Genomic DNA, 24,431 nt, shown 5'->3' on the forward strand with positions numbered 1-24,431 from the left:
AAATAAATGCAATAACCCCCTAATTGTCTGGATTTCTTTTTTAGCAACATATTTTGAGATACAAGCTTTACCAACCATTAAGTAAACTACATTCTATTTTTATAAGGCAACAGATTCATATCTTTAAAAATATATTTTATTAAATAATCTACTTGGAGAATAATTACAAAAGCTTTAAACAGTAATTCCAAGTAGTGAAAGGCAGTTTCCTTTAAAAGAAGAAGAAAAAAAAAAAAAGACCAAACAGTCCATATTATGTTTTGCTGCTTTATACACAGGAATGATTTATTTTACAAACTAGTCAGTTGCAACATTAGCCTGTAAAATCAAGAACATTTCTTAATATGTCTCAAAGGCAAAGTGAATTTATAATGATATGCTTTCACATTAACCAGTATGACAAACTATGAGAAACTTAACACCATAACAGTTCGAAATAAAATGTACAGAACAGGCACTTTGAAGTCAGCTACTGTGTGTAACTCTCACAGTTAATGTTATGTGTACACGTCTCATATTTCATCAAAGGTTATCAACCAATGAAGCAAATATTCCTTTGATGCAAAAGCACATTTAGGTTCCAAACACCATGTTCTAGTTGTAATACATGCAAGACAGACCCTAAATTAGAAAAATCTTCTGAAAGAAAATGAAGAAAAAAAGCTAGGCATGAAAGCATTTACAAGCACTTGAATAAGGCCTTTAAGTGTTAAATCAGAGTTTTTTAAACCCCTTCATTCTCAGGTAAGGGATTAAGAGGCCGAGAGAGAGATCGTCTGCGAGGGTGAGGATACTGGAGGCTGGCAGTGTCAGCATCGCAAGAGTGCTCTACCAGAGGAGGAGGAGGAGGAGGAAGGAGCTGGGCATAACTGGACCATCTCGATCCAGCCCGTGGGGAGTCCAGAGGGGGAAAGAAATACCTGAAACAATGAAGACAGGAACAAAACACCAAAACAAAAACAACAGAGAAAAAAAAAAAAAAAAAAAACAGAAGAAAAAGAGAAAAGTAGTAAATACAAAGAACCAAAGAGGAAAAAACACATGCTAGAAAAAAAAGCTTTAGTATATTCATGCCAAAACTAACAGAACATAACAGCAAAATCAAGACCCTTACTCAAATCAGGCTTGCTTAAGTATAGAAACTTGAAAAAAGAAATACAATCTGTTAAACTTAAAATGTTAAAAAAAATTATCAGTATGAATATTACAAAAAAAGACATTTTATCATTTAAAACATTTTCTAATGTCTCAGAAACATACTGATGCTATCCTGTAATTCACAAATCCAATAAGCTTTTTCTTTAAGCAACACTTCACTTGGTAGCAGCAGCACATTTTTTAGTGCATACATGATACTGAGGACCAATTCAGATAGACTTTTACATAGCATGGCCAGCTGTTGCAACGTACTTTCGAAGAAACACAATCTCTGAATATACTTAAGATGTTTTTCTGCAAGAACCTTAGATTAGGACAAAACTTTATTAAGTAAAAGGGCTCAAAAATATGTCCTATTGTTATTCTGCCATTTTATAACTTACCCGTATTACTTTAGCATTTTCTCAAAAAATGATTTATAGCTTTGTCATCAGAGGATATGAACTAAATGAAGCAGCCAACAAAATTAACAAAATCCTGGGACATGGAATGTGGAGATTAACATGCATGCACAATTTTAGCAAAGTTTTATCTGTTTCTTATAGTATGTTTCCAAGTTTTGACTTGAAGAAAACCTTAAGCCATGAAATCACACCATAAAAATATACAAGCACATATTAGAAACATTTATCTCTTTAGTGAATATGAACTGAAAACTTACAGTGTTTTCATTTTACTTCCAAATTATAAATGAATCAATACCAAATGTTTGGCTACAAACTGTACAGTCAAGTTACTTTCACTATACTTCTCTCACTCCACTAATACTTTTTTTAAACATTGCAAAGAAATAACAGAGTTGTACTGAATAATATCATGTATAAACCAATTCTGCAAAAGGTAAACAAATGAGCACTCAAAACAATCTTTATGAAAAATATTTAATCTTCAAATTAAAATTATAAAAATTCATTTTAGCTTACTATTTTAGAAAATAAAAGACATAAGTCTATATATAGTCTCCAGATGAACAAAGTGATATTTTCCCTCCTCCGAACTACCAATGAGGATGGTAACAATCCTTTAACTTTAAAACCCACATTAGTTTCACAAACATTTCAAAAAACTGTTTTGGCGACACTGTCTCAACAAAAAGCCTCTCCATTTATATTTTAAAAGTTTCAAATAGTGTCAATAAACTGGCTAGTACAAAAAAACCCGATATACACTGTATTTTTAAAGGCCTTTTGGACTGCGTTTAGTAGTAAGCAGGCTGCTGGTGTATCTTGGGAGAGGTCAGACGGCGCTGGGGAAGGGGAAAAGGAGCTCGCTTCCCATTCCTGTGTGCATGCAACAAGCAGCAAAACAGCAAAGCTACTCCAGTTAGCTGGTATTCAGCTGTGCTTTCTGTTAAAGGACATAATACAAATGGAGAAGGGAAGATGCATCACAGATCTAACACACATGGTTATTGGAACAATAAGAACACAGATCAAAACTTCAAAGCTCTTTACAAAAGGAAATATATGCAGTACAGGCAGCAACCAAAAACCATATTTGTTTTTAAAGAATTAACACTAGTATTCTTTGCTTCAAAATAATCTTTATAATCTGATATCTTCTATGGTAACCTGAAGTTGTTTTCATGCAAATACTTCAACTTAAAAATCAAAAAGCAGGACTTCTTTATAAAAATATAACAATATAAAAATAGTTGAGGTAATTTAAAATACAATTCTCTTATTTAAGTTGACAACAGGACAACCAAAGGACAGTTTGCTAAGGCTATGCTTCAAAGCTTCCTGAATAGTATTCCAAATTATTCACAAAGGCATATTAAAATAATTTTACCTTACAAATTCACATTTGAAATTTGAATATGAAAACAAAAGGATGACTCTTAAGATGACATCAAACTTTCTTTGAGAATCTAAAATATACTAAAAATTCTAAGAATCAGAAACTCAGAATTTACCGTTTCCTCTTAAAATCTCCATGGATGTTTTAAACACACAAACACAAAACATTTAACTTATTCGGTTCTACAAAGTCTTAGTTCATGTGTTTTACTTAAAATCTCAGTTTAACCTGACTCAAAGGCCACCTTACCAGCACAGCAACACTGACACTAATCTGGGACTACAATCCTCAGTATCGTCCCAAACTTCCCCTTCATCTCACTGCTTCAAAGTTATACATGTTCCTGGTAGACCACTAAATTTCAGAATATAATTTATTTGTATAACGGCCTCAGAACCTACCTGTAAATGTTATGACCAAGTAATAAGCTAACTACAGAGCTACCAAAGTGCCTTCTCTTCTAGTGTCACAATTACATGTGAGTTTCTTGATTCAATCTTAAAATCTATGATATAAGAAGCCCCAGTGGCCTAATGGATAAGGCATTGGCCTCCTAAAATCTATGATATAACACACCTTCAGTCTGGCTACCAGAATGATTTAAAAAGAAGATAATTTCTAGTTTTCTCACAAAACAGCCTACCTGCCAGCAGAAGATCCATTTAATGAATTCTGAAGATTTGGAATATTTGAACCTAGGGAAGGATTTGAGTTTCCCTGCTGAGAACTCCCATTGACAGGGCTCCCATTACCTTTCAGAATACCAGTGCACTTCCAATTGTCCATATAATTAGCTGAAAGGAAAATTGTCAAACATATTAACATGACTAACACCTATGCTCCAGGGCACAAACCTACAAATTAAGAAAAAAGAGAGACCTACAGGCTACCCGTCTCTCAGGGATAAATGGTAAAGACATTTTTTAAATGAAACACATATATCTCAATTGTAACAATTACTTTTTGAAGTTTTTAAAGAATTACTAATTGAAAAACAAAGCTTTCACCACTGACTTCCTTTCCTTACAAGATAAGTATTAACAGAGACAATTCTCTAAGCTACCACATTATTACATTAAGTTAATATCAAAATAAATTGTCTTCATTATAATAAATTTCAGTTATGATGTGTGGGTAACAGAGTCACCTTCTCAGTTAAGCAAGCACAAGTCATGTGGGTACCTAATGTCCTCATGGATGCAGGTAACAGAACTGCTGGGGTTTGAGTGGCTTATCCATCTTAGCCTGTTTGGATGCAAAACTGGTCACTGCAGACAGTGAGCCCAGAAGTCCAAGTTAGGGAGCCTGCTGGGATGGAGCAGGGTTGTCCTGACTAAAGCCCAGAGGACAGGGCAGCAAAGACACTGAGGAAAAGGGATGCCTGGGCTGATTCTACGGGAGACTCAGCCACACTACATTTTGGGAACAGTAACTCCTCAGGGGAAATGAACTAAGCTAGTAACTGTGGATCTGAAGGATGGGACACCCCTGACTGGAGTGGTGCACAACCACGGCACCTCTGCCCTGTGGATAAACATCCGTGGGAAAGTGCAGACCATGTCAGAGCACCCACAGTCAGCGCTGACTGTTAAGACTGCCTTCTCTCTACTTGGCATTTGTAGGAAACTTTTAGAATCAGTGGCCTCAAGATTCTCTAACTTTTGGGAGCTATAGAGAAGAAGTGGGAAGATACTGGGTTTTTCTCCTCTTAAGGGCTAGTTGGCTAAAGCAACTGTTTAATCAAGTAAGAGATGACTGAATCCTGAGTTTGTAGAAAAGTCACATAAGTTACACACATTAGCAAATGGTATCTTTGGAGGTACTGTATATTCTGTTATAATCAGTTTTACTTTATTCCACATGGAAACTTAAACGATTCAATTAGTCAATTACTGCTATAAATTAGATAAAACGAAGTTTCAAAACAATATGAGACATTAAAAGTAACTGTAGAAAGATAATTTTTTTCAAAATATTTCAGTTTACATTTCTAAGTGAAAATTCTAAAGTAGCAACAACATAAAGCAACAATTCCTCCACTGAAATCTTACCTTTCCACAACCTGACACAGCCATCATCTCCTGAAGATGCCAGCACTGTTCCTGTTATATTCCAACTTACTCGCCAGACCTGAGAATTATGATTATCAAACTGAGCCACTACATGGATTTCAAATTTTGTTGACCCACCAGAGGAAGTAAGTTCTTTCCTGTTAACAAAAAAATTTTCCTGAGGAATTCTGAGTAAACACACACACACACACACGCTCACTGTTCTAAATAAATACAAATGGTCTCACATACATGCCATATCAATGTCATATCCTACCTGGCATGATCCTACCACATAAAAGATATTCAGTGACTAATGAGGATTTTATTCCCCCCAAAAGGTTGAGGAATAAAAGAGATGATAATGCTTAACTGTAGGACTTCCCTGGTGGTGCAGTGGTTAAGAATCCACCTGCCAATGCAGGGGACACAGGTCCAATCCCTGTTCTGGGAAGAAGATCCCACATAACTCGGAGCAACTAAGCCCATGTGCCACAACTACTGAGCCCACGTGCTACAACTACTGAAGCCCATGAGCCTAGAGCCTGTGCTCCACAACAAGAGAAGCCACAATGAGAAGCCCATGCACCACAAAGAGTAGCCCCCCACTTGCCACAGCTAGAGAAAGCCTGCCCAACCCCCCAAAAAATAAATAAATAAATAAAAAGCTTTAAAAAATGGTTAATTGTAAAAGGAAAAACAGTAGGAAGGGAAGAACAGGACATGGGAAGGAAGAAGGAAAAAAGGAAAGAAAAAGAACTGAAACTCACAACTCCAAAATTAAAGCTAAATAGGTTATTCACAAGAATGCCTCAGTACTAATTTAATTTTCCCTAAGTAGACTGCCACCTCCTCATTCCTTCAAACATTTATAAAGTCCAATTATATTCAGAGGATCCAATTTATTTTTAGTATCTACCTAAATAAAACACAACTAAGAAAACATATATCTCCTCTTTACTCATTCCCCATTCCCATTTGTAGATAAAATGTTCATTAAAGAATCCACTCATGCCTCTAAACTCTCCTCCACAAATGAAAATAAGCAAGAGGTAAGAGAACTTTCAAATTAGTAATTGTTTCAACAACTCACCTCACAGGCTTTAATGTAAAAATTCTCACGTCTTTGGTTGCTATGGCAAGAATGTGGAAAGACCGTCCCAAGTTTGGAGCAAAGGCGATATCGTGAACAGGATCTGTGACCGTCAGGAGGGTTTCAGCTTTCGCATATTTCCTAATGAAAAAACAATTTATGTTCAAATTATCAGAAATGAAAATTTTAAAAATCCACGTGTCTAGGTATCTCCATTTTCTCCATCTTGCTCACAATGAAGTAGTGTTTACCTCTGCAGTATGTAGTATGCCCAGCCCCAACCCCCAGAAACTGTGACTGTGACCTAAGGGAAAAGGGCCTTTGTAGATATAATTAAGGATCTCAGGGTTAGAGAGAAACAGACATTAGAGGAGAAGCACATGAAGACACAGGCAGAGACTGGAGTGAGGCACCTCAGCCAAGGAACTCCTGGAGCCTCCAGAAAGTGGAGGAGACAAGGAAAGAGTCTGAAAGCAGCACAGCTCTGACAACATTTTGATTCCAGATTTCTGGCCTCCACAACTGTGAGAATAAATGCCTGCTTTAAGTCCCCAGTTTGTAGTAATTTGTTTCAGCAGCCCTAGGAACGTAATATAACCTCCCAGATTTCTTCCTTTAATTTTTAAAGTTCAGCTTAAAACAGAGTAACTAAAACTTAATTAGAATGAAATCTTGATTTGTTACCTATTAATATCTTTTTTAAGAAAAAGGGTACCTGAATTTCCTAAGATTTGAGTGTAAAGAAAAAAGTTAAGCTGACAACAGCAAGAATTGAGTTTTTTAAGTGATCATAAAGGAAGCTATACCAAAGTCTATTTCCACAGCTCAGGAAGAGTTAAACCACCATCGGATCTTGTTATTCTCCAACTTAGAAGTCTTTCAATGGCTTCACATTATCCTTAAGATAAAAACTAAACTCTGGGACTTCCCTGGTGGCGCAGTGGTTAAGAATCCGCCTGCCAATGCAGGGAACACAGGTTTGATCCCTGCTCCAGGGAAGATTCCACATGCCACGGAGCAACTAAGCCCATGTAGCACAACTAATGAGCCTGCACTCTAGAGCCCAAGAGTCACAACTATTGCACATGAGTGCCACAACTACTGAAACCCACGTGCCTAGAGCCCGTGCTCCCCAACAACAGAAGCCACCGCAATAAGAAACCCGCGCACCACAACGAAGAGCAGCCCCCGCTTGCCACAACTAGAGAAAGCCAGCGCAGCAACAAAGACCCAATGCAGCCAATAAATAAATACATAAACAAATAAATTTATTATTAAAAAACAAAACAAAAACCACACTAAACACTGAACAGCAGGGCTTGCAAATGTAAGCCTCGCAGATTGCTCACCACAGTCCTTTTTACCTAATATGCTCCAACCACGGTGAAAACATACTGGCTCTCTCTTATCACATGCAGCTTTCTCCAAATGGAATGCTTTGCCCGGTCTGTCTGGATAACTTCTACTCATTCTATGGGTCTTCTTCTGAACGAACCTTCCCGGCCCCCTCCCACTAGGCATAATCTCTTAACATCCTGATTCTCCCAGTTTATAAAATTCATCACCATTTTTCCCTTTTTTTTGTTTTCCCTGCATGATGGTACACATTGGGAGATCAATTACCTTTTCCTCTGCATCATTCAATTTTATACTACCAGAGCACAGAACTTAGCATATCATAGGATATCAGTAAATATGTGACAAATAATGCATAACTAAATAAAGAAATAACATTTTAAAAAATTCAAGGCAATTCAGAACAATAACTAAACCAAAGCAGTACTGACCTGGTGTTTTCATTATATTCGAAAATCTGAACCTTGGCCATTGCATTTGGACTACTGTCATCACTTCCTACAGCAATCATAGGGGCATGAGCACGAGAGCTAGAAAGGAAGAGTAAAAGACATTTACATAATTATAAAATTAATAAACATTTAGTTCAGAGAATTAAAAATGAGCCCAGCAACTCTGCAACCTACCAGTCGGCGTGTCAATGCCCAGCACCACACCCCCAGGAGAGGCCTCAGCCTAGGGGCCAAGGACACACACCCTTCACCTTTCTACTATGTTTTCTTATAACTGAGATAGAAAGTAATCCTTCTGCCAAAAAAGACTTCAAGCATTCAATAGATTTTTTTTTAAAAAGACACCTGAGAGGTCTCAGAATTTTTCTTCCTAAAAGATCTGGTCATTAACTATAGAATGAAAAGTAATCTTATGATGACAAAATTCACAGTAAAAAGATTTTTATGTGCTTTGTCCAAAAAGAACCCCACTCTGATGAAAGAGGAAAAATAGAAAAAGACCATCTCAGGAAGGCATGCCTGTCATTCTCTAGTCTCCAGACACATTTGTGGTCAACTGTGTTTTTAAAAAGGCAAAAGATAAGTAATAAGAGAACTAAGTCTACTGAGGTGAGCTCCAGGTTAAATCTTTTTTTTTTCTTCATTTCTATGTCTAATTACCTAGATATTGATTTCCTTTGCCTCCCACATCCAGATTAATACCTCTATGAACATGACATACAGAGAGGTATTATTTAACCTTTGATCTTGATATTGTGATCTGCCAGTCTCATAAAGCTGAAAACAAAATGCAGAAATTAAAAAAAAGGTTTAGGGGGCTTCCCTGGTAGCACAGTGGTTAAGAATCCGCCTGCCAATGCAGGGGACACAGGTTTGATCCCTGAGCAGGGAAGCTCCCACATGCCGCAGAGCAACAAAGCCCGTGTGCCACAACTACTGAGCCTGTGCTCTAGAGCCCACAAGCCACAACTAATGAGCCCATGCTCCACAATTACTGAAGCCCATGCACCTAGAGCCCGTGCTCCACAACAAGAGAAGCCACTACAATGAGAAGCCTGTGCACCGCAACCAAGAGTAGCCCCGATCTCCACAACTACAGAAAGCCCGCGCGCAGTAACGAAGACCCAACGCAGCCACTAAATAAAAATAAATTTATTTAAAAAAAGGTTTAGGGGCTTCTCTGGTGGTCCAGTGGGTAAGACTCCATGCTCCCAACGCCGGGGGCCCAGGTTAGACCCCTGGTTGGGGAACTAGATCCCACATGCCACAACTAAGACCCTGCATGCTGCAACTAAACATTCCACGTGTCACAACTAAGACTCGGAACAGCCAAAATAAGTAAATGTATATTTTAAAAAAAAAAAAGGTTTAGGTCTTTATTACTAAAGCTTCTGATAAAGAGATCAAATCACCTAATACAAGAAAAATACCAGGGACTCCCCTGGTAGTGCAGTGGTTAAGAATTCACCAGCCGGGGCTTCCTAGGTGGCGCAGTGGTTAAGAATCTGCCTGCCAATGCAGGGGACACAGGTTCGATCCCTGTTCCAGGAAGATCCCACATGCTGCAGAGCAACTAAGCCCATACGCCACAACTACTGAGCCTGCGCTTTAAAGCCCGTGAGCCACAACTATTGAGCTCATGTGCTGCAACTACTGAAGCCCACGCACCTAGAGCCCATGCTCCGCAACAAGAGAAGCCATGGCAATGAGGAGCCCGCGCACCACAACGAAGAGTAGCCCCCACTCACCTCAACTAAAGAAAGCCCGTGCACAGCAAAATAAGACCCAACACAGCCAATAAAATAAACAAACAAATAAATATATAAATTCGTAAAAAAAAAAAAAAGAATTCACCTGCCAATGCAAAAGACATGGGTTCAATCCCTGGTTCGGGAAGATTCTACAAGCCACGGAGCAACTCGGCCTGTGCGCCACAACTAGTGAGCCTGTGCTCTAGAGCCCGTGAACCACAACTACTGAGCCCACATGCTGCAACTACTGAAGCCCACGAGCCTAAAGCCTGTGCTCCGCAACAAGAGAAGCCACTGCAATGAGAAGCCCTCTCACTGCAAGGAAGAGTCACCCCCGCTCGCCAGCCTGCACACAGCAACAAAGACCCAACGCAGCCAAAAATAAATAAAAATAAAGTAAAAATTACATAAATTTACTTTAACAAAGAAAGAAAGAAAAATACCAGGTAAACTGCCAAGTGCTATAATAATAAAATAAAACTACAAGTTACTTATTATAATTCTTTTTTTTTAATTTATTATTTTTTGGGGGGTACACCAAGTTCAATCATCTGTTTTTATACACATATTCCCTCCCTCCTTCGACTCCCCCCCACCCTCCCTCAAGTCCCCCCCACCCTCCCTGTCCCAGTCCTCTAAGGCATCTTCCACCCTCGAGTTGAACTCCCTTTGTTATATGACAACTTCCCGCTGGCTATCTATTTTACAGTTGGTAGTATATATATGTCTGTGCTACTCTCTTGCTTCATATCAGCTTGCCCTTCACCCCCCGCTCCCCCCAAACCTCGAGTTCTCCAGTCCATTCTCTGCATCTGCGTCCTTGTTCTTGTCACTTATTATAATTCTTAAGGGATGTAAATTATAGTAGTTCCTATATCTCAGAAAATTTATTTTTTCAGTGTTCCACAAATGTATTTATTTGAGCAAGGACAAGTACATTTACAGTAATATATTCTAAAGTTACTGAAAATATAAATTTTTTAAGTATTCTAAACAATTATAAAACATCCAGATAACAACCTAAATTGAGGATTACCTCATTTGTATATCCAGAAATAAGATGATCACATTTAAACCATTTTGCAAATACGACTCATAACCATCCATGTGAGCAAAACCACCCAAGTCTCTGACTGAATACAAGAGACGGATCACCTACATCTTCTTCCTACGCCTCCGTGGCAACGATGAAAGAATAACTCTGTTAACTGTAGAAATCAGAATGCACCACAAGAAATCAAGAAATCTGGAGGAATCCTGGGAAGCAGAAGGTGATCAGACAGTGAAAATGCTAAGGGAAAAAGAGCTCAACCACTATCATTAACAAGGAAATTCTAGAAGCTCCAACCTCTGATCAGTAAGCAAATAAATAACAAAGCAATCAATCAACCCATAGTCATGAGTCATGGGGCAAACATGAATCCATTCATTTAATGACCTGCAATCAGAAGACCCCATGGCTGGCAGCTGATTGCGTTCTAGGCTGAAGAAAGTCTGAGGAAGGATCTTGGTGAGATAATTACAGCTTAAAAGGGGAGAGATAACTTGAAATAAAGTAACTCCAAAGCCAGCAGGGAGAGGAACAAGAATAAAATACATTAAAGCATTCTATCCCCCAAGTCAAGACCTCCTGACTTTGGCAATTTGGGGGTATAATGCCCACCTGTCAGCTCCCTCACGGTTGCCCTACAAGGAAACCCTGCTTAGTCAAAACTCCACCTACTTAGTCAAAACTCAGCCAACACCCTAAATAAGAGAATGAGCTGCTAAGAAAACAGAGGATCAGGACTTCCCTGGTGGCACTGTGGTTAAGAATCCACCTGCCAACACAGGGAACACGGGTTTAAGCCCTGGTCTGGGAAGATCCCACATGCCAAAGAGCAACTAATCCCTGTGCGCCACAACTACTGAGCCTGTGTACCTAGAGCCTGTGCTCTGCAACAAGAGAAGCCACCACAATGAGAAGCCTGCGCACCGCAACGAAGAGTAGCCTCACTCTCTGCAACTAGAGAAAGCCCTCACAGCAACAAAGACCCAAGACAAGCAAAACATTTAAAAAAAAAAAAAAAAAAAGTACCTAACAAGAGAAAAATACCAACACTGGTTCTCTCTAGCAACCATCATAGTCTCCTGTCCATAAACACAAATACATGAGCAAAGACTAACATGTACTTAAAAAAACAAGGAGCGTGAAAGCTGAAGACCAAGGCATACAAACAGATTTTTGAGAAAATATAAAACAGCATGGGGACTCTCTAGGTGGCGAAGTGGTTAAGAATCCTCCTGCCAATGCAGGGTACATGGCTTCAATCCCTGCTCCAGAAGATCCCATGTGCCGCAGAGCAACTAAGCCCATGCAGCACAACTACTGAGCCTGCGCTCTAGAGCTGGTGAGCCACAACCATTGAGCCCGTGCTCCACAACAAGGCACCTCAATGAGGAGCCCCCACTCTCCACAACTAGAGAAAGCCCACAGGCAGCAATGAAGACCCAATGCAGCCAATAAATAAATAGTAAAATATAATTAAAAAATAAAATCAAAATAAAACAGCCTACAGTCCTCATCATATGCAGATTTTACATTTGTAAACTGACCTACTTGCTAAAATTTATTTACAAAACCAAAAATCCAATACTTGCACAGTCATTTGTGGACATGCCTGGAACAGCAGATCTGCAATCACTTTTGGTCACCTGACAACTTCACGCTGAGATCAAGGCAAGGCTCTGCCTTTGTTTCAGCTTTATGCCAAAAAACCAGTGTCTGTTTTGCACGCTATCATCATGTTTTCTGCATTTTGTTTTCTGCTTTGTGTTGATGATTTCGCTGTTTAAAAGGGCCCCCAAGCGTAGTGCTGCAGTGCTACCTTGTGTTCCTAAGTTAAGCAAGAAGGTCATGATGTGCCTTATGGAGAAAAGACCTGTGTTAAATGAAAGCTTCATACAGGCGTGCATCAGTGCTGCTGGCCGAGTTCAATGTTAATTGGTATTATGCTAAATAAGGTGTCTTTAAACAGAAATACACAGAAAACAAGGTTAAGTACTGATCAGTTAACAAAAAATGTGATGAGAGCTTGTGGCACCTAACTCCCTATTTCCCCTGGGAGGGTGGCTCAGAGTCAGCTAACTCAGCATTGGCAGCAACTTGGCAGAACACAACTACTGCAAATAAAGGGGCTTGACCGTAAACCAAACAACGTACAGTTTTTTAAAATTTTAATTAGGATCCTGAGAGAAACACTGTATCCATGTAACAAAAGCTGACTGGTATGAAAAAGGAGTAATTAGAGAAAAAGACTTCTTAACAATTAAGAATGATTGCCACCCTTCCAGCCCCCAAAATCAATGGATAGTATAAAATGTGCACCTGAAGAATAAGCTGGAGATCTGGAAGACACAGTAGCAAATCTCGAAACAATTTTAAAGAAATAGAGTTAAATCCAAGAATAATCAAAGATGAATTCCAGAAAGACAGAATCAAGAAAACAGAAGGATAAATTATCAAAGAATCCTGAGATAACCCCAATCTAAGACAAGAATCTTCACTTTATTTTTTTTTTATTTTATTTTTTTTATAGTTGTGGCACATGGTCTTAGTTGCTCCACGGCATGTGGAATCTTCCCAGGGCAGGGCTCGAACCCGTATCCCCTGCATTGGCAGGCGGATTCTTTACCACTGCGCCACCTAGGAAGTCCAAGAATCATCACTTTAAAAGGGACCACTAAGCATTGAGCAGGATGAATCAAGAAAGACCAACACCTGATAATGTATGTCTGGATTTACTTCAAAATAATCCAATTTTGGTTTTTGGTTTTTTTGAAGGTGGGGAAGCATACACAGATGAAACCAGAGTAGTTTTGAGTTATTTATCTGGGTGATGGATGTGTGAAGGTCTGTCTATTGTACTTTTAGTATACTTGAAATCTTCCCTTATAGAAAACTGTTTTAAAAGAAAAAAAATACCTGGAAACATCCTGGTTAAATTTTATAATTCTACTACCTTAAACCATACAAAGCAATTCCAGGAGGTTTGATGACCTAAATGTGAAAGGCGAAACCAAAAACCTTTCAGAATACACTTGACAGCATCAAGGTGGGGAAGAATTTCTCAAATAAAAAAACAAAAAGCACTATAACAAATACAGAAAGACTTAAGTGTGGCTATATTAAAATTCAGAACTTTCTGCAGACTATCAAAAATCACCACAGTGTCCAAATGACAAACCACAAACTTGGAGAATATACTTGCAACTCAAAGTAGTAAGACAAAATCCTAAAATCTCCAGAAAGACTAGGCTACCTACAAAAGATCCAGTATCAGACTGACCTGACTTCTCACCACCAAAAGTTTAAAAGATTCAAGAACAGTACCTTCAAAACTCTTAAGTTTTGAACTTAGCAGAAGTTCTAAAACTAGTCAAACTACAATTAAGCATGGAGTAAAATTAAGACATTTTCAAGTATGCTAGAATTCAGAAAGTTTGTCATTCATCCCATATGGGAAGAAAGTTATTTTAAGAGATGTGGGACCAAAATGAAAACAAAAAATCCAAAGACAACTCATAATATGAAAATTGTGACAGCCATGCATAACTCAGTAGTAAAGGAATCAATGAAAAGAGCACCCATTAGGAGTTAATGCCTTATTATTCTGTGTGAACAATAGTTTCATGAAATAGATTACATTTGTGTCTATAATGAGTATTTATATAATCCAGTCATAAATTTAGTTGCTACTTAGTATTTAGAATCAACTTGTAGTCAAGAGACAAAGTACTTATATGTGTATTAAATGTCTACAAAATGTAAACACAAATACTGTAAATCTTATATAAGCAATATAACAAAATATTAGGGAATGGGAGGGTGAACGTGTTGTAGAAGCAAAAAAAAAAAAAACCTAATTTCCTCTTTTTTAAAAGAGAGGTGAGTCAATACATAGCCTAAAAATTGATAAATCACGAAGTAGGGAAATAAATATTTGAAATTAAGATAATCACCAATATAACTAAACAACTATCAACATTTCCACAAATAGAATATCTTGTCATACCTTCACAAGTGGAAAGCTTTGTAAATGTGTTAGTCATCTTTCACAGAGTGAGTACAAACACTGTTTGAAGATAACACGGCAAGAACCAGAGGTGTAAGTAAATCATTTAAAAATAAAATAATGACTACCAGAATTAAAATCTAAAAACAGAACTACTAACAGCATTTGTTTTTAGGGAGTACTCTTCTAGATTATTTGAATTTTTTTATTAGATGATTCATTACTCTTTTAATTTTTAAAAAACAGTTTAATAAAAATCAACTATGGCAGTCTTAGAACCACACTCTACATAGCAGTTAAAGGAGTAAGGCAGGACTAGTTACACTAGTACACAGGAAAATGCCCACAATGCATCTGTAAGTGAAAAGGGCAAAGTGCAAGAAAGGAAAATGTTATGTCTATACAGGTCTGTGTGTTTTGTGACCACTTGTACATGATAAGCACATACCTGCGTGTATTTGCACATATCTGTGTGTTTATAAAGGCAGTAAATATTTATTTGTATATGCATGGAAAAAGTCCGGAAGGTGCACCAGAATATTTACAGTGGTTGGCTTCTTCTGTGGAGTAGAAAGAAATAGGGGGGAAAGACATGAAAGGGTGGAGAAGAGAGAATTTTTATTCTACATAATGTATATTTTTTAAGATAATGAACAAGACTACTTAAGAAAAGCATTTTCAGGGACTTCCCTGGTGGTCCAGAGGGTAAGACTCCGTGCAGGGGGCCCAGGTTCAATCCCTGCTGTGGGAACTAGATCCCACATGCAAGTCGCAACTAAAGATCCTACATGTCACAACTAAGACCCGGCGTGGCCAAAATAAATAAATAAATAAATAAATTTTTTTAAAGGTAGTGGCAAAAAAATAAACCACATGATGCCAAGTGTAATAATTACTAGGCTTCTATCACCAGAGGTTTGCTGTGTAAGCGCACCTTGAAGGGTTCCAAGAAATACAACTACAGCTTAGCTTGCATGAGATCTCATGCTGCAGAGACCACTGGCTGAGATTCATGACGTCTGGTGCCTCGTAGATTCTGACTATACCATCTGCTGAACAGGTTGCTAACATAAGACCCATATGCTTAGGAGCAAATTTCACGTCAGTAACAGATGTTCTGCTGTCTACTAGCGTTGTCCTCTTGACCTGAAAAAAAATTAACAATTTAAATTACATACAAAAAGAAAGGATGGCAGAGTGGAAAGAACACGGGCTCTGAAATCACGCAGATCTTCTCTGCCACTTACTAGGTACATAACCTTGAATAAGATATTCAAAACCTGTGTCGGCCTCAATTGCCTGCAAAGCACTTGTTAAACTACCACATACACTGCTAGCAATCAGTAACAAATCAGTGACTTATAACCAATTACTCCCTTTATGGCAGAAGAGAGAATGCCTTGGGAAGTCTAACTTTATTAAATTAGATAAGTACTCTCTTCTTAAGCAGATAGGTCAGTAAACCAGAAAATGTTAAGAGTTTTCATACAGGCAGTTTTGTTATGCAAAGCAGGTCACAAGCAACAAAGTGAAAGAATTAAGATTCTTTAATTGCAAAATGGGGGATGTGCAACTTCTTCCCTCAAGTGTAAGTGCTGGTCCGCCCTGCTCGGGCCACTAGTGTCCACTCTTAAGAGAAGGCACGTAGTAGAGACCAGGCGAATGGTATGAAGCTGGTGTCCTAGTCACTAGAGAATCCTAGCATAGCAGGTACCAGTTACTGAGTGGCACCTAGATGGGATGATTTTTGACTGAAAATGTCAATACAATTTAGAAATCAACAGTTTGCTGTCTATGGTTACTAAAATACATCTTAAAGTGTCTGAATATCAAAAGAATATCAAACTTCAAAAACAGCATCTTTGCAAACTTTTGTCTACAAACACCACTGAATAATTAATACCACACAAATGTAGAAACAGTAAATGTATTAATGACAGCGGATTTAACTAAATACAAATAATTCAGCTTGAAGAAAAATCCTTTCTATGCCACCACTCCTAAACCCACCTATAGTATGCTAACTGATCCATCTCAGACTGACTGCCAGAAAACCCCTTCTACTCAATAAACGTCTCTGCTCTTCTTCCCTTACGCAGCTGTTTGCCTCAGGAAGGCCCCAGTGCAAAGGCAATGAGAGCAACGCTTGCCATCATTAAAATAAAAATTTTTTAAATGTCAAACAATATGAATAGTATGCAAGCTACAAACCTACAGCAATTAAAACAGTGTGTTATGGCCTAAGAAGAGACAGACACAAATGGAATAGAGTCCAGAAATAAACTCTCCATATATGGTCACTTGATTTTCGACAAGGATGCCAAGACCACTCACTGAGGAAAAGACAATCTTTTCAATGAAAGGTGCTAAGAAAACTGGATATTGACATCCAAAAGAATGAAGTTAGATACTTACCTTACACACACGTACAAAAATTAACTCAGTATGGATTAAAGACCTAAACGTAAGAACTAAAATTACAACACTCTTAGAAGAAAACTGGGGAAAAGTTTCCTTGGCAATGAATTTTGGTGATGATTTATGAGACCAAAACCACAAGGAAACAAAAGAAAAAAATAAACTGGACTTCATGAAAGTTTTGTGCACCTAAGGACACTTATCAAGAGAGTGAAAAGGCAACCCACAGAATGGGGTAAAATACCTGGAAATCATAGATCTGTTAAGGAATTAATATCCAGAATACAAAAAGAACTCCTACCTATAACTCAACAACAAAAAAATGGGCAAAGCACTTAAATAGACATTTCCCTAAAGAAGTAAAAAGGTTCTGGTAACAATTGCAATTCTGGAGGGTGGAGGATGGGGGCTCTTCACCACATCAGCATACAATTCTGACACCAGCAGGGTGTCCAAGGAGAATTCAACTCAATTTTGACACTAATTACCTGGAGATGGTGTCAGATTCCGCAAGCTCAGAGTTCAGTCCCACAAGACCACCTTTCTCCAGATGCCAGTCAAAAACCCAGGCTGTTACCTGTGCTTGTGATTGACGGGTGTAACTCAGGGACAGATGCATGGAAGAGACAGTCGGGCAAAGGTGTGGAGCTTCCACGCCCCTCCAGGTGCCACCCTCCCCAAATTTCCACATGTTCACCAGCCCAGAAGCCTCCGAACCCCATCCTTTGGGGGCCTTATGGCGGAATTGTTACCTAAGCGTGAATGACTAACTCACTGCTGTTGGTGACCACGTCAATCCCCAGCCCCTGTCTCCTCCCTGGAGGTCGGGGTGTGGCAATGAGAGTCTCACCATCCTGAAGTGTTCTTGGAAAGACCATTGCTCCCTGGTGCTCATGCCCCCCACCCGCCAACCCACCGCTAACAAATATCTCACCCAATGGCTCTGTCCACGCAGTTTATCATTTGATTCTCCTACTATTTCTTCCCAGACAGCAGCTGTTCGGTCAAAAGAACAGGAAGCCAAAACCTGTCCAAATTCAGGATGGGCCCATGTCACTCGCCACACAGATCCACTGTGTGTCTGAGGAATTAAAAAAGCAAAAAATGAAAGAAGTTGAGTTTACTCATATTTCACACGTATAAGGTGTCACCTGAAGAAACAGAATACAGATATTTTTACTTCAACAAGAGGAGAAAGCTATTCAATTTAACATTTAAAAAGTTAAATTCTAGGGACTTCCCTGGCGGTCCAGTGGTTAGACTCCACGCTTCCACTGCAGGGGTCACAGGTTCAATCGCTAGTTGGGGAACTAAGACCCGGCATGCTGCTCAGCATGGCTACCCCCACCCCCAAAAAGTTCAATTCTAGAACTTTTAACTTTTAGAAGATACTCTATATTTAGGATTGCAGCCCTTTCGGAGTCAAGTTCTTCTAACATTTTACTAATAAAGAAAAATCCAGCTGGATAAAGTTGACCTCTTCCAATGCTAATAATAGAGACTTGGTTCAGAGTTTAGCCTAACAAGGCTTTTAAACAGAGATTCTATCGGTCCACTATTTTTTTTTACTTGCAAATTTATAGGAAACATCCACCTAATAAAATAAATAAGATTAATCAAAATTATATGTTTCAAAAGCCGGACAGTATAAGAAACCATAACAACAAAATGCTTAAATAATTCTGACGTCTAGCGAGACAATGGACTATTCTAGGAAAAGAGGCAATGAGTAAACAGAGAAGTCCAGATCTTTGTATTCTGAAGAAATAATTTAAAGCGCAATACCATTATCTTTACACATATATACATATATTTATTTATTTATCTATTGGCTATGTTGGGTCTTCATTGCTGCACACGGGCTTTCTCTAGTTGCAGTAAGCGGGGGCTACTCTTCATTGTAGTGCACGGGCTTCTCACTGAAGTGGTTTCTCTTGTTTCAGAGCACAGGCTCTAGGCTTCAGTAGTTGTGGCATGTGGGCTCAGCAGTTGTAGCTCATGGGCTGTAGAGCACAGGCTCAGTAGCTGTGGTGCACGGGCTTATTGCTCCTTGGCATGTGGGGCCTTCCTGGGAGCCATCAGGGAAACTGCCTCACCTTTCTTATTGATACAGGTTATTAAGTATAAGATGCACTAGGGCAGTAAGATTTTGCTACATGTTAGAGTCCCAGTATAGCACAATCTAAAGAATAAGGACGGCACAAAGGTCTTCATCACAATAAAAAGGAAACAACTTCAATATCCATCAGCTAAGCAAAACAGGGTATATTTGGGGACTTCTCTGGTGGTCCAGTGGCTAAGACTCTGTGCTCCCAATGCAGGGGGCCCGGGTTCAAGCCCCACATGTCTCAACTAAGAGTTCACATGCCACAACTAAAGATGCCACACGCAGCAACAAAGATTCCATGTGCTGCAACTAAGACCTGGCACAGCCAAATAAATAAATAAATATACAAATATATTTTTTAAATAGGGCATATTTGTTGTTATATTTATGTTTTATTGCTATATTTATATTTAAAAATATGCCAAAGTACTTACAAAACATGTTGTTAGACTAAAAAACAAATATGAGTCTCCTTTTGGAGATAAAACTGATAAAAATAAGTTTTGGAACTAGACAGAGGTAGTAATTGTACAACACTGTGAATGTAATAAATGCATTCACATTTATTTGTTTACTCGAAATGGTTAATTCTATGTTGTGTGACTCTCACCTCAATTTTAAAAAAGGGGAGAGAATAGACACTTCACCAAAGAAGATAAATGAATGGCAAATACGCACATGATAACACTATCAACAACATAAGTCATTAACGCATACAAGTCGAAACCTAATGAGACACCACTTCACACCCATTAAGATGGCTATAATCAAAAAGACAGACTAGAACCCTCATACATTGCTGGTGGAAATTTAAAATGGTGCAGGCACTGTAAGAAAGTTAAAACATACACAGCCCAGCAATTCTATTCCTAGGTATCTAAGAGAACGGGAAATGTTTGTCCACACAAAGACTTGTATGGCATGTTCATAACAGCATTATTCATAATTGCCAAAAACTAAAAACAATCAAATGTCTATCAAACAGTGAATGAATAAATAAAATGTGGCTTTATCTATATGATGGAATATTCACTACTCGGCATTACAAAGGATCAAACCACTGGGCATGACGTGGACGAACCTCAACAATATGCTAAGGAAAGTAGGTAGAAACAAAGAACTACATATTGTAGGATATCATTTACGTGAAACATCTAGAAAAGTAAAACTATACAAACAGAAAACAGTTCAGTGGTTGCTTGGGGCTTAAGAGGGGAATGAGGATTGACCCCAAAAGGCACAAGGGAAATTTCAGGGTTGACGGAATTGTTCTAAAACTAGATTGTAATTATGGCTGCACAACTATGTAAATTTACTAACACTCGAACTGCACAATTAAAATTGATGATTCTCAATGTATGTAAAAATCTACCTGAGGAAAGCCATTTTTTCTAAAAAGCAAGAAATAAGACTATGTTTGAAACATCACGACTATTAAAAAATATGTAAAGGAAAGAGGTAAGAAATACTAAGATGCTAAAAATAATTAGGTTAGAATGCTATGGAATTTCAAATTTTCTTATTCTCAAATTTTCTTATTCTCAAATTTTCTGAAGTATATTCGTTACTTTAATAGTGGAAAAAAATGTAAGTGAAAGGTATAAATTTTATAATTCTCTCAAAGCTATAATTTATAATTCTCTCAAAGGTATAAATTTTATAATTCTCTAGACAGCAAGTCACTAATGCTACCAAAGAGTAAACATTTCAGTTCTTTTAAATCATAAAAATACTAACCTTCCAGCTAGCAGTGCAATGCCAATCCCCACTTTCACTTTTATCCCAGACCTGTAAGAACAAAGATAGTTTATACCAAGCATTCCTACAAATTAACATGAAAAATATTAACACTGAGTCAGTACTAGGGCAGAGGAGGGGAAAGTAAACTCACAAAAGAAAACAACCAGTAAATAAACATTAACTCATTCAACCAAATATTTATTGAGAAGCTTGGATACTTCAGGCACTGTGCTAAGCACTGGGGTCATGGAACCTTCACTGGGACTTCCCTGGTGGCACAGTGGTTAAGAATCCGCTTGCCAATGCAAGGGACACAGGTTTGAGCCCTGGTCTAGAAAAATCCCACATGCCGCAGAGAAACTAAGCCCATGCACCACGACTACTGAGCCTGTGTGCCCTAGAGGCCGCCTGCCACAACGACTGAGCTCACACAGTGCAACTACTGAAGCCCGTGAGCCTAGAGCCCGTGTTCCACAACAAGAGAAGCCACTACAATGAGAAGCCCGCTCACCACAACTAGAAAAAGTCCAAGCGCAACAACGAAGACCCAACACAGCCAATAAGTAAGTAAATAGGAAACTTCGCTCTAATAGTTAATGGAGACAACAACAGATACAGTCAAGTCTGGTTACTTATAGTAATGTCCTAGAATGTGGCTGTGAGCAGGGAATTGGTGAACACCAAACCCCTCCTCCCATGGGAAATATCCACAGGAGGTGAGTCACGGAGCCGCTGGTCACAATATATTTGCCAACCAATTGACACCTAACCTTGTTTTATGGGTGTATATTTAAAAGCATCTTATTCTGTATACTTATTTGCATAATTACTGTTTCAATAACACTGAAGTCACTGCCAACAGAACTATAACTCATGTCTGAATGAAGCTCCCCTAACACAGTCTCCGTAGGACACATCACAGCCTTCCTGCTTGTGGGAACACTGCAGCACTACGCTTGGGAACCACTTTAGACAGTGTAAATCACCAAAAAAAAAAAAAAAAAAAGAAAGAACAAAAATGGGGAAAATGTGGCACTAAATAGACAATGAGAGGGACACTTGTCCACACTATGAAAGCCTGAATTATAAGGCAGTGTCACCCATCCAACCTCAGCCGGGAACGCACGTCCCACCCGGCACATGTCAACAAACAACCTCAGCATTGATTTGGGGGTTACATATACGTTTTATAAAACAAATTCACAAATACAAAACCTGCAAATAATGAAGATCAACTGTACATATAACAAACGAAAACAAAACACTGAACCTTACTACCAACAAAAAATAGATTACAAAAACAACATGACATTTTAACCTGTTTTAAAAAAATGTAATGGTAAACAGCATGGTGGCTCCTCAAAAAACTTCAAATAAAAATAGAATTGCCGTGTGATCCAGCAATTCCACTTCTGGGTCTGCACCCAAAAGAGTTGAAAGCAGGAGCTCAAAGAGATATCTGTTCACCCACATTCATAGCAGCATCATTCACAACTAAAATGTAGAAGAAACCTAACTCTACCCACAGATGAGTGATACGTAAAACGTGCTATATGCAATATATATTTTTAGCCTTTCAAAAAAGTTTTAAAGTTTAAACATTTTCTTTTTCAGGAAGGAAATTATGACATATACTACACGTACGAACTTCAAAACATGCTAAGTGAAATCAGCCAGTCACAAAAAAGACAAATCCTGTATGATCCCTCTTATATGGGGCCGGCTAGAGTAGCCAAATTCAGAGACGTAAAGGGTGGGTGCCGGGGCTGGGGGTACCGCCGAGCTCCGTGTAACCCGGCAGTGCGAAACCAGATGCAAAGATATGAACGGGCTTAACACCACTGCGCTGTGCACTCAAAAACGGTTAAGGTGGTAACTTCTGTTACGTGTACTTTACCACAATTAAAAAAAAAATTAAAGAAAAAAAGCTGCAATGATAATGCCCGACACAGACAACTATCACACTGATACTCTTCACCAGCAGTTGTAAAACAGTACAACCTGCAAAAAAAGGCTCCCAAAAGCTTTAAAAATATTCACTAATTTATCTACTGGAATGAGCCTAAGCATCATCCAGAAAACATAAAAAGCCGGATTAATGAAGATTTTCACTGCCACACCACGATAGACAATCCACTAAGCTCCGCGAAGAACGACCCACTAGGAGATGTGCTCCACGCGGATAAGGAAACCTCCTAGGTTAACGGCCGCTGATAATCGCGACAGTCCACATCCGCGGCGCGCGGAGAGTTGCGTGAGGCAACGCGGCCTCGCAACACGTGCAGCCGGGAAAGTGCGTTCCGACCGCCTGCTAGGATGGCTCGGTCAGAGCGGCCAGTCCCTGAGGAGAGGCGGAGAGGAGCACGAATCCCGGGGCCCCGCTCCGGATGGAGGGGCCGAGGTGCGCGGGGGCCGCTCACCCGGACCACCGTGCCGGCGCCCTCGCGGCCCCGGTCCCGGCTACCGCCGCGGGGCCACTACGCCCCAGGCCCAGCCTGCCCAACCCGTGCGCCCGGCATCCCCCGCGGCGGGAGCGCGCACGCCGCCGTGACGCACGCACGCCCCCCGCAGCCGCGCAGAGGCGGCCCGGGCGGCGGTGACCCCACAATACCCGGGAGGAGGACGCCCGCTGGCCGGCCGGGGCTCCGGGCCGCGTGCCGACAGCGCGCCTCAAGTCGGGAGTAGACCCCTATCCACGCGCCCCTCCGCTCGGAAAGCGGGCCGCGCAGGCTCCCGCCCCCTTCCGGGCTCAGCCCCGCGCGCACCTTGACGCTCTGGTCGCTGGAGCAGGTGGCCATCCGCCGCCCGTGGAAGTCGAAAGACACATCGTGGATGAGATCCTTGTGGTCCGCCGCGATGCTGCGCGCCACAAACATGGCTTCGCCGGGCCCCTCCCGCCTCCGAAAGGGCGGCGCGGCGGCGCGCGGACCGCAGCCCACCCGGACCCGGCGCCGGGGCGCGCACAGCGGTGCTTCCCGCGTGCTGCTTGCGCGCCCCCGGCTGCGCCGCGCGACGCCCCGCCCCCCGGCCCGTCATACCCCGCGAGGCTCCGCCCTCTTCCCGTCATGCTCCGCAAGGCCCCGCCCCCGCCCCGTCTTACTCCGAGAGACCCCGACTCGGGTCCGTCAATCCTCGTGGTGCCGTGGCCACTGCACTTCCTGGGGCGCCGCCTGTACCCTTCGGAAAGTTAAAGAACTCACTGTCCAAATGTGGAAACGGGAGAATGCGAAGGTTAAAATTGTCGTCTGCAGGCTTCGGCCCTAAGTCAGTCTCGTCCGCGTTTGGGCGTGTGTCTCCGAGAGAAGGGCCGGGCTGGGCGGGAGTGGGCGCGGAGTGTGGGCCGTTCGGACCGGAGTGTGTCCGGGGCTCGGCCGGGAGGCCAGAGCGCGGGCTCCCAGACGGCGCGGGTGGGCCCGGGCGTCCATCCCCACCCCAACCCCGGAAGGTGCAG

The 24,431-nt window shown here is 40.4% G+C and overlaps 1 protein-coding gene across 2 annotated transcripts; it reads right to left on the minus strand.

Moving 5' to 3' along the window:
• Nucleotides 1-258: 258 nt before the first annotated feature.
• Nucleotides 259-23,995, minus strand: SEH1L (SEH1 like nucleoporin). Of its 2 annotated transcripts, none has more exons than XM_057699780.1 (9): nucleotides 23,746-23,995; nucleotides 20,978-21,028; nucleotides 18,068-18,214; nucleotides 15,650-15,861; nucleotides 7,890-7,988; nucleotides 6,103-6,243; nucleotides 5,010-5,167; nucleotides 3,602-3,752; nucleotides 259-920 (listed from the first exon to the last, which is right to left on the minus strand). In XM_057699780.1, the coding sequence occupies exons 1-9, from the start codon at nucleotides 23,854-23,856 to the stop codon at nucleotides 725-727; spliced, it is 1,266 nt and encodes a 421-aa protein (XP_057555763.1). In that variant the 5' UTR covers nucleotides 23,857-23,995; the 3' UTR covers nucleotides 259-724. The 2 variants fall into 2 exon arrangements, with proteins under 2 accessions (XP_057555763.1, XP_057555764.1); XM_057699781.1 differs by having other exon boundaries at nucleotides 259-2,505.
• Between the last annotated feature and the right edge of the window lie 436 nt (nucleotides 23,996-24,431).

Source organism: Hippopotamus amphibius, chromosome 11, assembly GCF_030028045.1.
Source record: "Hippopotamus amphibius kiboko isolate mHipAmp2 chromosome 11, mHipAmp2.hap2, whole genome shotgun sequence".
Lineage (NCBI taxonomy): Eukaryota > Metazoa > Chordata > Mammalia > Artiodactyla > Hippopotamidae > Hippopotamus > Hippopotamus amphibius.

Excerpts from the sequence above, each read along its gene's own strand:
- SEH1L (XM_057699780.1), bottom strand. The coding sequence starts at position 23,856 with ATGTTTGTGGCGCGCAGCATCGCGGCGGACCACAAGGATCTCATCCAC. Across the intron at positions 7,989-15,649 it reads ATTTCTTGGAACCCTTCAAG|CTCTCGTGCTCATGCCCCTA; the intron begins GTGCGCTTACAC and ends CTTCCTTTCTAG. Across the intron at positions 5,168-6,102 it reads TTTACATTAAAGCCTGTGAG|GAAAGAACTTACTTCCTCTG; the intron begins GTGAGTTGTTGA and ends TTTTGTTAACAG.